Source organism: Galeopterus variegatus, unplaced genomic scaffold (genome assembly GCF_000696425.1).
Source record: "Galeopterus variegatus unplaced genomic scaffold, G_variegatus-3.0.2 Scaffold1370, whole genome shotgun sequence".
In the NCBI taxonomy this organism is placed as follows: domain Eukaryota; kingdom Metazoa; phylum Chordata; class Mammalia; order Dermoptera; family Cynocephalidae; genus Galeopterus; species Galeopterus variegatus.
In genome coordinates this window covers 316,022-327,589 of record NW_007727481.1, presented here as the reverse complement: position 1 = coordinate 327,589, position 11,568 = coordinate 316,022, and the positions used below count along the sequence as shown (strand labels likewise).

General features: G+C 53.7%; 3 protein-coding genes across 5 annotated transcripts in view; 2 read left to right on the top strand and 1 right to left on the bottom strand.

The window, feature by feature from the left end:
* DLX2 (distal-less homeobox 2) overlaps positions 1 to 8,916 on the top strand; it is a 13,621-nt gene extending 4,705 nt beyond the window's left edge. The window contains exon 6 of the mRNA XM_008576595.1: positions 8,229 to 8,916. Coding sequence (XP_008574817.1) covers positions 8,229 to 8,916 — 688 coding nt within the window. The remainder of the gene's footprint in view (positions 1 to 8,228) is intronic.
* The window catches only part of SLC25A12 (solute carrier family 25 (aspartate/glutamate carrier), member 12), a 259,334-nt gene continuing 253,578 nt past the window's right edge, over positions 5,813 to 11,568 (top strand). Inside the window, exon 1 of the mRNA XM_008576591.1 lies at positions 5,813 to 5,829. The gene's annotated coding sequence lies outside the window, so the exon portion shown is untranslated. The remainder of the gene's footprint in view (positions 5,830 to 11,568) is intronic.
* The window catches only part of DLX1 (distal-less homeobox 1), a 4,773-nt gene continuing 3,925 nt past the window's right edge, over positions 10,721 to 11,568 (bottom strand). For 2 of the 3 annotated variants that reach the window (XM_008576583.1, XM_008576582.1), the window contains one exon: positions 10,721 to 11,300. In XM_008576583.1, coding sequence (XP_008574805.1) covers positions 11,046 to 11,300 — 255 coding nt within the window. In that variant the 3' untranslated portion in view covers positions 10,721 to 11,045. The remainder of the gene's footprint in view (positions 11,301 to 11,568) is intronic. The other variant, XM_008576585.1, reaches the window with a different exon arrangement.

The window sequence follows — 11,568 nt, the reverse complement described above, 5'->3', positions numbered from 1 at the left end:
CGCCAGCCAGCGGCGCGGTGACTCACTCAGCGCCGGGCGGCTCCGGCGCCAGCGCCAGCGCCAGCGCCACCGCCCCGAGCCCGGGCCGTCTCGGCCGCCCCCGCGCCCTCCATGCTGGCCAGGCCTTGCAGCCGAAAGGCTGCGGGGCTCCTGCTGTGGAGGCCTGAACTCTGTTGCAGCCTGGGGTCAGACCCCTGCATTCGACCCTCCCCTCCGTTTGTCCCAAGGCCCTTGGGGGCTGGCTGAGTCGAAAACTCTGTGAGTCACCCTCGGGAGGCACGGTTGGCTGCTTTGGAATGTGGGGCGACCCCAGCGCACAGGGCTGCGCTAGCGCACACACTGACGCACACTAAGTCACACCTGTACTATAGCACGCTCTCACCCGCACACACTGATTGATACACACTCTCGCAGTCACACTTGCTGTCAAACATTCCCACACTCAGGCACACATACAATGACACACTTAAACACCCTCACAGTCACACACATAATCACGCTCACAATCACATATATAACACAGTTCATGCTCATTCACACATTCACACTCTCAGTCACTGTGATATACAAACACACATATGCACACTCACACGCACACACGCACACAGAAACATGCACACTGCCTGCCACCTCACACTCTTGGAGGGGAAAGGTTTGTCTACAAGTCACTCAGCTCTGCTTTTTACCTACAACCCCACCAACCTCAGGCTTGGAAATGACCCTACTTTCTGGCATTCTCTGCAAAGGCCCGGAGTAGGTGGACGACAAAGCAAGCCTGAACTGCTTTTCCTGAAAGCACTGGGGTGTTCAGTTGGAAGTTTCCTGACTTCAATCATTGTGTGACCTTGGGCAACCCACTTAACCTCTCTGTTACAGTTTGCAGATCTATAAAATAGGAGAAATAATAACAGCTATGGCTCAGAGGTGTTGTGGGCATTTAATGAAGCAACCTGATGTAACAGTGCCCGGCCAAAATAGGCACTCAAATTTTAGCTATTTAGCATTCGTGTTCTATCACAATGACTCCAAACAGAGAGGCTGTACTTTCACTTGTAAGTATGAAGCCCAGAGTTATCCAGAGGCCTTTCCAACTTCATCTTATGTGGAAGACCAGCATCCTGGGGCTGGGAGAATTCCGGCCCTTTTCTACACGAGGCTTGAACCTCTGAAGGGGCCCATCTCTACTGGAGAGGAGGCTGGGCACAGGTTAGAGAGCCCTGCTTGCCAGATTTAGGCCTCCTGTCCTCTAGGGTGGTTTTTCAGGCCATTAATGTTGTGTGTCTTCAACTCATCTCTGCCAAACAGACCTAGGGCAGAGGTGATTTTCTGGGCTCAGTGGCATCATCCTAAGGGGAATCCTGACTTTTTTGGCCAAATTGTTGTTGTTGATGTTTTTATTTTGTTGTGTTTTGTAGTGCGTCTGTTTTGATACTGGCCAAATTGTTTGAGGGCCTGCTCTGAGTCTGGTTTACAACAGAGTGTGGTCCAGGGAGTTGGGGCTCTGGGAATGGCAGGGAGGCTACACAATCCAGTGTTGCTTTGCATTTCTGCATTCTTTTCCCAGGCTAGGGAGGCCTGGGCTAAAGCCCGTTGACCCGCGGTTCTGGACTTCCCTAAGCAACCGCTGCCTGGCAGACCCCACCCCCACTCCTACCCTAGCTCCAAATTCCGAGGGGGGTTTTAAGTGCCAGTAGTTGGTGCCAACCTTCCTCCTGCAGTTGGCTGTGCTCTCCCCTCCTTTGCGCTCACTCCCCTCCCCCTCTTGAAACCAGCGGGAAGAGACGGGGCAGTAAATTGGCTGGTGTCGAGGATCTGCAGCAGACAAGATGATTAAGAGGCCTGCGCCGGAGCGCCCGGGGCAGGGAATGTCAGCCCAAGTTGGAATCACGCAACAGGCCTTGGCATGAGCCGAGCCTGGGAGTCGGGAGGGCGGGCGGCCCCAGCTCTGGGGTGGGCCGAGGCCCCACAGACTTGCCGGAGTCACCCAACCTGGCACCCGGCGGCGGCGGGGTCGGCCTGGCCACGGCGCGCCTTTCCCTGGGGAGCCCGCGAAGACGAGGGCAGGAGGGTGCAGGGGCCAGGGGGAAGGGGGCGTTTCCGCAGACAAGGCAAAGGGCAAAGAGAAGGGATCGCGAGGACGCGCCCGGGTCCCAGAAGTGAGGGGGCGGGGAGGAGGAGGGGTGGGCAAGGGTAGAAACAAAGCCGGGCTCCGGGAGGCGGGGGCCGGCTCCAGCCCCGCCGGGGGCGACGCACTGGCAAGCCTTTCTCACAGTCTCCAGGCCCGCCCGGAGACGCGGAGCCCTGTGATCAGCCCGCCGCCGCGCAGACACACTCCCCCCGCTCTCGACTGGGCTCCCCAAAGCGCGAATGAAAAATGGAAATGGGAAGCAGCGATCTCGGCTCCCTACACTGGGAAACCAGCCGCGCTCGGAACACACATAAATCTTCATTGTAATCCCCTTCCATTCGCTCGCGTGAAATATCAGGCCAGAGACAGGATATGACAAGCGCTGGGAAGCAGGGGGAGGGTAGCCGAAGACTGAGGGGTGCCCGGCCCTCTCCGCTCCACCCTCTGACAGGGCTGTCCGAACTCAGTCACAGCGCTGGCGCTGAGCTCCAGTGCCAGCTGTGGGCCGCCCAGGTGCTCCCGAGTCACTCTCCCCTTCAATTCCCCCCTCCCCCCAACCCCCACTCCAAGTCAGCAGCCCGCCTCAGCACCCCCATCCCCGCTCCCGGCGCGGCGCTCTGCTGGGCCCAGACCCCCTCCGGCTGCCTCGAATTCCCACCGCTCGCCCCGCATCTCCAGCTGGGGAGGGCAGAAAAGAGAGGGAACGGATCCCAGACCTAATCAGCCCCGCTGCAATGTGGGACCGTTTAGGAGGCTTCCCCTCGGCCTTCTTTCAGGATCACTTGTGAAAATTGTGAATATCCGTCCTGTGGACGGATTTCCGAGACTGGTGGGGCGAATTTGGGGGGAAGTATCAGGTTTGGTGGGGGCGGAGAGAGCGCGGGCTGCCTGGAACTTTGTGGTAGAAGACAAGGGACGGGGTAAGGAGGGGGGTAAGTCGCTCTTACGGACAGTAAAACTTGGGCGCAACTCCCCCAACTCCCGGCGCCCCCAACACTCGCTCAAAAGTCAAAAGTCGGCTCCTTTCCCTCCAGGGAACAGCTACCACCAGTGGCTTTAACCTGTTTAGGGTCAGAGATTCCTTTGATAATGAAACTACAGACTCCCTTCTCCTAAAATACCAACAGGTCCCTTCGAGAATTCGACTTTGGGGTCCAGGTTCCTAGAAGCAGTTGAGTGGGGCGCTATCCTGTGGGCTGCATTACCCGGACTTTCAGCTCTGGGGTCTGGGCTTTCCAGAGACTGGCAGCCTCTCGAAGGGTCACGACACCCAAAGCAGCCCCAGGGAAGCCTCCCCACGGCGGGTCTTTCCTCCCCACCTGGAATCTGTCGGGCAAGTCTCCCACACACAAACTCCTCGCGCGCGCGCGCACACACGCACACCGACCAGCGCAGGGGGATGCGGAGACCCCACATCCCTCTGACCCCCTCCCACCTTCCCTGGAGGGAGTTCCCTCGCAGGGACGGGTTTGGCAGTGATTGCCACATTACAAGATGCTACATTCCGCCTGGGGCCTGGGGCCCGGCGGGGCGGGGCGGGGGAGACAATACGTTTCATGAAAAGAAAGAGCAGGCAGGTCTTGGAGGAGCAGCCACACGGCGCCTCCACGTGGAAACCCAGATACAGTCTCCTGACAGACCTTTCTTCCCGGGCCGCTCCGGCCCCGGCTTCCCACTAGTCGTCCGGAGCCAGAGCGCAAACAGCAGTTTGAGGGCTGGGTGGCAGCGCTCCCGGGATTTTCCGGAGGCCCGTTTGGGGGGGTCCCAGGGAGTTCTGGTGCCACCGGCTGTGTCCCCGGCCCCACGGGGGAAGGTGAATAATGGGTCCAAGAGGCGGGCCGGAGCTGCTGGGCAGAGGATTACAACTTTGGGAAAGGAGAGGCGAGGGGGGAGGAAGGTTTGGACTTGGAGTGCGCAGGGGTGATGCCAGGGTGCAGGCGGCCCTCACGGGGCACACGTGGCAGGCTCTCCACACCCCCACCCCTCCCCTCCCGATTGTGATCCGGGAGTCTGGGACACCCTAGAGGTGAAATCATCGCTGCCCGAACAATGGCGACTTCTGGCGGGGGAACCCGACCGAGTCCCGGCTGCCTCGAGTGACGGCCGCGCACGGGTTGGCTTCTGTCGCCCGGCAGCGCGAAGTCCCCTCTTCAGGGGCAGCCTCCGCCCCACGCCCTCCCTCTGCTGGCCTGGCCTCGGCTTCTTAAAGTCGCAGGGTGTCTCAGTTCCCGAAAGAAGCACCGCCCAAGTGAGGAGTGAATGGGGGGGGGGGGGGCGCTATCTCCGGGCGGTGGAGACAAAAGAGGAGCCTAGGCGGTCACGGGGCGGGCCCAGAGGACCCCTCCGCTTCTCCCCACCACCAAGCCTCCAAATAACAGGCTCGTATTCGCCGACACTGGGTGGCCGCTGGCACTCTCTCCTGGGGTGATCACCGCCTGGCACCAACACCTCAGTCAACCAGCTCTCCCCATACCCCATTCCCGGCTGGCCCATCCAGGGGCCCTGCACAGTGCAGGGGGCTCGCAGGAATCCGGGAAAGGGGTTGAAGGAAGGAGGAGGGGAGAACTGGAAAGGAAAAGAAAGGAGGCGGCGGGGGTGGGGGATGCAGTTCAGTCACTTTCTTTCTGTTTGCTGCGTTTAGGGTGGGGGGCCCAGGGCCTCCCGGGCGTCCAAGCTAGCGAGAACAGGCACGCGGAGAAAGGGATTCTCTCCTGGACACGTTCACGGGGAGGACAGTGAAATTTGCCTTGGGTGGCCAATTTCCTCATTTGCCCCTATTAAAAGAAAAAGTCCAAGAAATTCAATTAAAGCCACCTTGTCCAAGGCGCTTTTTGAGGCATGAATGTCTCCCCTAAAGCTGCAGCAATCATGTGGCATTAGACACTTCCGGAATCCTATAGCCAACCTGAAAAATTCCAGACCCCCTTTTCCCCTAATTTTTGCTCTGATCTGTAATTTTATCCACATTTGCACTAGTTTGAGCATTCTGGCTCTCCCATCTGAAAGCCTGCAATTACTATATAATTCTTCGCAATTTCAGATGTCCTAATATGGACTGTAATTTTTGCGCAAGACAATTTCCTGCTATTTCAAGCATCAACATTGTCAAAGTTGTATGTACATAATAAATGGGAATATCAATGCATAGTTTTTAGCATAACATCTTGACTCCTCGATAATTATATCCGTTCGGAGCCTACGCAGAATTAGCCTGAATTGCATGGTAACTGCTGCTGCTTTAAAATTTTTAAAAATTACTCATAATTTTCCCAAAGATTACCAAGATCTCGAGTGCACAATGTCATCAGCGTAATGAAGAGTAAACATTTATGCTAATAATCTGCAATTTTTTTCATCAGCTATAAAGACAGAGGCTATATAGCCGAAATTTTCAGTCCTATTCTGCAAGCGCAGCGCTGCAAAAAGCCTGCGGCGCTCCGAGGCGCCTGGTCCTGGGGACCTCTTTCCACTCTTTACTCTCAGGATAGGAGGATGGGGCTGGGGGATTCTTTTTGGTTTTCTGGTTTTGTTTTGCTCTGGTTTGGTCGGTTTTCTATTTTCCTATTTTTAATTTTTTCTCCTTTTTTCTTTTTTGCCTTTTCTTTCCCGTCATTCTTCCAGCCAAAAGCCGCCTTCGACCCTTTTGATTTGATGTAGCAAAGAGTGTGTGTCCAGATTATCTGAAATTGACACTGAAGAAGGTAAGGGTGGAAACCGGTTTCATTTTTCAGAGGGTTGGAAGGCTGCGCTGCGCCCGCCGCTGCGACTCCCTCTCCGGGAGTAGGAGGGTGGGGGAGTGATTATGTATGCACCAGCTAATTCTTCCATCAAAACTTCTTGTCAGCGATGTCAGGATTATTTTTTTTTTCCTTTTTATAAAAACACTTGATGTTTCAGGAAGTGTTAATCCCTGAAGATTGGGGGATGAGGGAGGGAGTAGGGAAGTGGTGGGTGAGGGTGACTTGTTTCTCGAGCCTGGGGAAGGCATACTTTGGAGCCGTTCGCCTGTCTACCCCGGAGTTGGGGTTTGTTGTGGAGCTGGAGTCTGGAGCAGGATTTCTTTGAGGCATGGGAGGGAGGGACCCTTACCCTCTCTACTGCATTTGGTGGAGGTTCCTATGGCCATGGGGGATGAAGAGCAGAAAAGTTTGCTTTAGCCTGTGATTTCAAGGGTGTTTAACCTGGGTGGTGGGATGACAAAAACCAGAGAATTCTGAAATCTGTTTATAAAAGATGCAGAAAGAAAGAGGATACCAGGAGAAAGATTGGGGGAGGGGGGGCGATGGGTGGCTTCTGTCTTCCCAGTTTTTCTTGATCTTGCATTTCAGGTTCTACATCCAGCACCCAAAACTACTTTTCTGTAGGTGACGGAATTGACAATTTCATCAAGGGGAGAGGTACTAACTAAATGACTCTCTCCATAAATTCACATTTCTGTACATATAGGTGGGGAGAATTTTAAAACTTTTTGTGGCTCTGAAAACTAGTGCAGAATCAGGAAGGTTGAACAGCCATCTAAATCCAGCCCAGGTGCAGATTCCCAGAAGAAATAAAAATAAAACATAATAATCAATGAGAGAAAGCTATGAACTATAAACATGTTTCCAGCTTTATATTTTTAAAATATTGCCTAGATTTAGGACCTGGCTTCTTCCACAATTAAACTACTACCCACAGGCCACCCAGCCCCTCCAGGCTTATAAAAGCCAAAGCAGTGAGGAGGAGGCTGAAGACGGTTACTTCCTCTTCCACAATTAAACTACTACCCACAGGCCACCCAGCCCCTCCAGGCTTATAAAAGCCAAACCAGTGAGGAGGAGGCTGAAGACGGTTACTTCCGCCCCCATCCCTACTCCCACCTCTACCCCCATCCTCAACCCTACCCCCTTTTAGAGCTAGTGTGTGTGAGAGAAGATATTAAAGAGGTATCTGTTGTTTGGCAATTTTGCTAAGTCTGTCTTCATCACTTTGCCGCTGTGCATTTGCTAATTTGGAGGCCTGGCCATTGACAAGCTTGCTCCATACACCTGCAAGCAATTTGCCGGCTCGGGTACCGGAGAATTGCAGAGATGGCAGCTCGCACCTATTTGATTTTTTTTTTTTTTCCTTTTCTCAATGCACAGCAAATTTGGCTTTCAGTGCGTTATCTCTTTTGTTAATGCAAAAAGATTCCCTGGGCGAAAAAATTGCTCATAATTACCAGAGAGATGGGGAAACTGCATTAGAATAAATAAACCTGAAATTACTGTAATTATGTTGTGTTTGATGGGCCCGGCTTGTAATCAAGAAGAGAATACAGTGAAATGATGCTGACCCTCTTGGGTTTGCAGCTGTACGCGCACTTTGGGGTCTTTTTTTTGCAGAAAAGAGTCATTTTGATAATCATTAAGCTGTGTGTAACCTATTTCAGAAGTGTTTTAAAATGAGGTTCACATTTTTTGAACAAGGAGGAAAAAAATCCCAAAATTGCATTTTGCCATTACAGACTCATACATAAGGAAAGGTTGTGTTTTCTAAGTGACAATTGTTAAGACATAATATTCAAAATCAGTATTTAATCATTATAATGAGGTATTGTTTAAATATAACCACCTTTAGATTATTCATAGTTTAATTAATATACTCATTATGAAAATCTTTGAATCAGATATTTGATGAACTATACTTGTCAGTAACAAGGCAGCATTAATTAGGCCTATATTGAGATTAACATTTTTTTAAAAGTACAACCTCTTATAATTATAATAAAGCCTAACTAAAGACCGCCTTCGTTGAGCTAAAACTAATAATTTCTCTATTTGAACTGTTAGAAAGAGATTATTAAATTAGTATAAGCTAAAATCTCAAAGTATTAAAATCCGCTTGACCAAACAGATTTTGCCCGTGGCTTGGGGCGTTGGGCCCTAGCTGTCGTCTGGGGGACCCCTCAGATGTGTGACAAAAATCTCCCCACAAGCAAAGTCACTAGCAAGAAAACGAATTCAGGAAGGCTCCTGCCCCCGCGCCGGAGCCTAGCCTGGGAAGTCGGTCCCTTCTCTCAGCTTTAAGGCCCGTTTGCCCGCTCGCACCCTGGTCTCTGAGGTCTGATCTCCCTGATTAGCGCTGTGGTTCTGGGGGCCGCCTGGAGTGGGAAAGTCCCAATTCTAGGTCCGGAAGGGGCCTCCAGGTCCCCTTCATCCCCCACCACCTCCCCTGCTTCCTCCATCACACCGCCCCTCACCCCCAGCCCCTTCACTTCCTCCTCCCCCTCCCAAAGGGCGTCGGAAGAAGAGCCCGGCTCATCTGATCTTTCACCAGCACCAATTGAAAAATGGGTGCTTGTCACAACACAGATCACTGCTTTCCGGGCTCTGCTCCCCGCCGCGCGCCTGAAAGGGTCCCCCAAAGGCGGAGGGCCAGCCCCCTCGGGCAGCAGCGACAGAAGGCGTGTGCGGGAGAAGCAGGAATTGCGCAAAGCAGCCGGTCTGAGCCCGCAGCTTTCCGGAGCTGCTTCGACTGGGCAGCGGAGTCTGGGGTTAGGGGTGGGCTGTGGCGCAGGACCACCGGGCGAAGCAGGGAGCCGATCTGGTGGTAGCCCCTCGGAGCCTGCGTTCTTCTGGAGCGAACTGATCCGAGTGCTCCAGCAGAGGTGCCCTCAAAATGGCCTGGCCTGGGAACTTTCGGGCTGGGGGCTAAAGGTGTGCTTGACTCTGGTCAGCTCTCGAGTTCCAACGAGTCAGCGGAGCCTACGCACCCCTCCCTTAGCACCTACATTTCTAGGAGGCGCAGAGAAAAGGCAGGATCATTAGGCAGGCACGGGCCTTTCTCGCTGTGGCGCGGTCCGGGGGGGCTCCCTGGGACTGTGCCCTGTTCCCCAGGAGCCACTGATTGATTGGGAGATAGCCTGACAGACGTATGCTTCCGGCTGCTGCCTGGCGTCTGGCCGCGTATTTTCGGCGACTGGATCCAGAGCCTTGGGATCCAAGCAAAAGCACGCAGGCCAGATCCGAGCGGAGGGTAGGGGCAAAGCAGGGTGTCTCTGCTTCCGGGCTTGAAAGGCTCCTGAGGGGTGGCTAGGCGTGGGAGGAACGCAAGTCTCCCAGGCGGGCTGCCTTTGAACTTTGCCTTCATCTTCTCTCAGCGGGTCTTCACCATCTTTGGGTTCGAGCCCCAGCTCTGCCCTGCCGCAATTGTTCCTGAGCCCTCTTCCCTGGCATCCTCTCCAGGGACTTTCTCCGCACCCCTCCAACTCAGGTAGGACTCAGACACCTTGGGTGTCGAGGGAGTAAGGCAAGAAGAACAGTCCCGGTGGGGCACCTACATGTCTTGGGATCATCTTCTGGTGCGTCTGGAATCAGGCACCCCCACTCTGTTCCTGATTTGCTACCCTGTGCTACCTGTCCCCAGAGGTGGGAGTTTGGCCCGGCCCCCCGCAGTTCCCCTCACACAGCACAGGAGACAGCAGCTCTTTCTCGAAATCATAATTTTACTGTCTCAAAGAAACTTTATAACTTATTTACAAAGTTCTTTTTTCCCCAAGATACAAAGAAATAAGTTAACATTCTCAATATAAAACTAAACTTTGACATAGAGAACACAAAACACGATTGATTTCAATTGGTCACATTTTCCAAATTTCACAAGTAAAATGTCAAGATTCTCATTTCACAAAGCATCGGGTTTTACAGCCACACACAGAACGGAAAAGGGCTAAGCTGTGCAACATGTTTACAGAACAACAATAATAACAATAACAATAATAATATGTACAGCGATTAGATCCTGCACTGGAGACTGGGCGTTCAGGGTGGTGACTGGCATTATTCTGTGGTCGAGCCTCTAGGGAATGTTGTAAAGCTGCTTTGGTCTTACTTTAAAGCCCACTGGAATTAGTGCGCTCTGCTCACGCCTGCCTGTTTTCTCTCCGTTGCCCATTGGTCCTCTCTCTCTCTCTCTCTCTTTCTTTCTCCCCAAGGAGGAAATCAGATTTTCCTTCTTGTCCAGGCAAAGTGATCAGGAGTTCCTTCCGATAGTGTTGGCTCTATTTATCTTTCTTTTTTATTATTTTAAAATAATATGGGACATGTAAAAAATGCAATTCATTCGGCTCCAACCTCCCCATTCCAGCGAAGTACAAAAGTTACTGTATACGTTAAAAATCACCACCTCCTCTGTATCCGTTTTTCCGGGTGCGTTTAAAGTAAACGGTGAGTTTGGACAGTGTTCCTCGAGCCCCACAGAACCTCAAATTGGCCAACACTCAGCCTCAGGCGAAGTCCATTTCTCAATAAATAACCCCCCCACCCTCCAATTCCCCCCAGTTCCCAAACAAGCTACACAGATGGTTAGGCAGGGCCCAGGAGGAGGCCCGAAAGAACAAAACGTCCCAGGATCCGGAGATGGGCTGCCCGGCAGACCGCATGCGGCTCGGCTCCGACCTGAAGACTTCTTGCAGAGGTCAGAGGCCGCAGAATGAGGACAGCGATGGAGGACGACCTTGACTTTGTCAGCGCACAGACAGCGAAAGGAGACAAGAGACGGACAGGACAGAAAAGAGCTTTTGCTTTTTCTACATTTTGTTTTCGTTTTCCTGATAGTCCCACAAAGTTGAGGGTCGGCGGGTCGGGTCGAGCAGGTTTGTTTTGCTGCTCGGGCTGTCTCGGGTGGCTGTGCCTGCGCTCCGAGGCCTCTCTCCGCTGTCACTGCGCGGCCCAGGCCGAGGTTCGGAAGAGAGCGCGGGCGCCATGGAGTTGCCGGGAGGACCGCGCGGGTCTCCGAGGAGGCGGCAGGCGTCCTGCCTTCACTGTTCCTTCTTCTTTCCGTCTGGGCCTTTCTCCTCCGGGCACAGGGCGCGCGGACAGGGTGGATGAACCAGGAGGCAGGAGGGGCCCAGGCCGGGGGAGATGGAGAGGAGGCTGGCTGAGGTGGGTGGGCAACCTCACATAAGTTGGGGTTGCTGCATAGCTTCTTGGTGTGCTGAAGGGTACCACGACGTGTAGCTGGGGATGTAGGAGCCTGCGCTTCCGCCTGAACCCTTCCCAGATGAGGAGTTAGGGTTCCAGCCGGGCGGCACAGGTGGGGAGCCAGCAGACAGGGCCCGGCCGTTGGCCAGCGCGCTGCCCTCCAGAGCCGCTCCTCCCTGCTTCATCAGTTTCTTGAATTTGGAGCGCTTGTTCTGGAACCAGATCTTGACCTGCAAGAGCGGACAACAACATGACTCGGGCTGGGACCACTGAGCCTACTTAGGTCGCGGGGAGGAAGGAAGGGGACCGCAGGACAGCAGATATGAGTCCCACTTCTTTGCTTAAGCTGGCAGCTCCCTGCTGGAGGAGCAGAGACCCCTCCACTAAACCCCGCCCCGCCCAAACACACACATACAGATAAGAGCCTAAGGCTAGAAGGCCCGACCTCCAGCCGCCGGTGACCCGCTGGGGCAGCTCTCAGAGAGCTGGGGGGGGGGG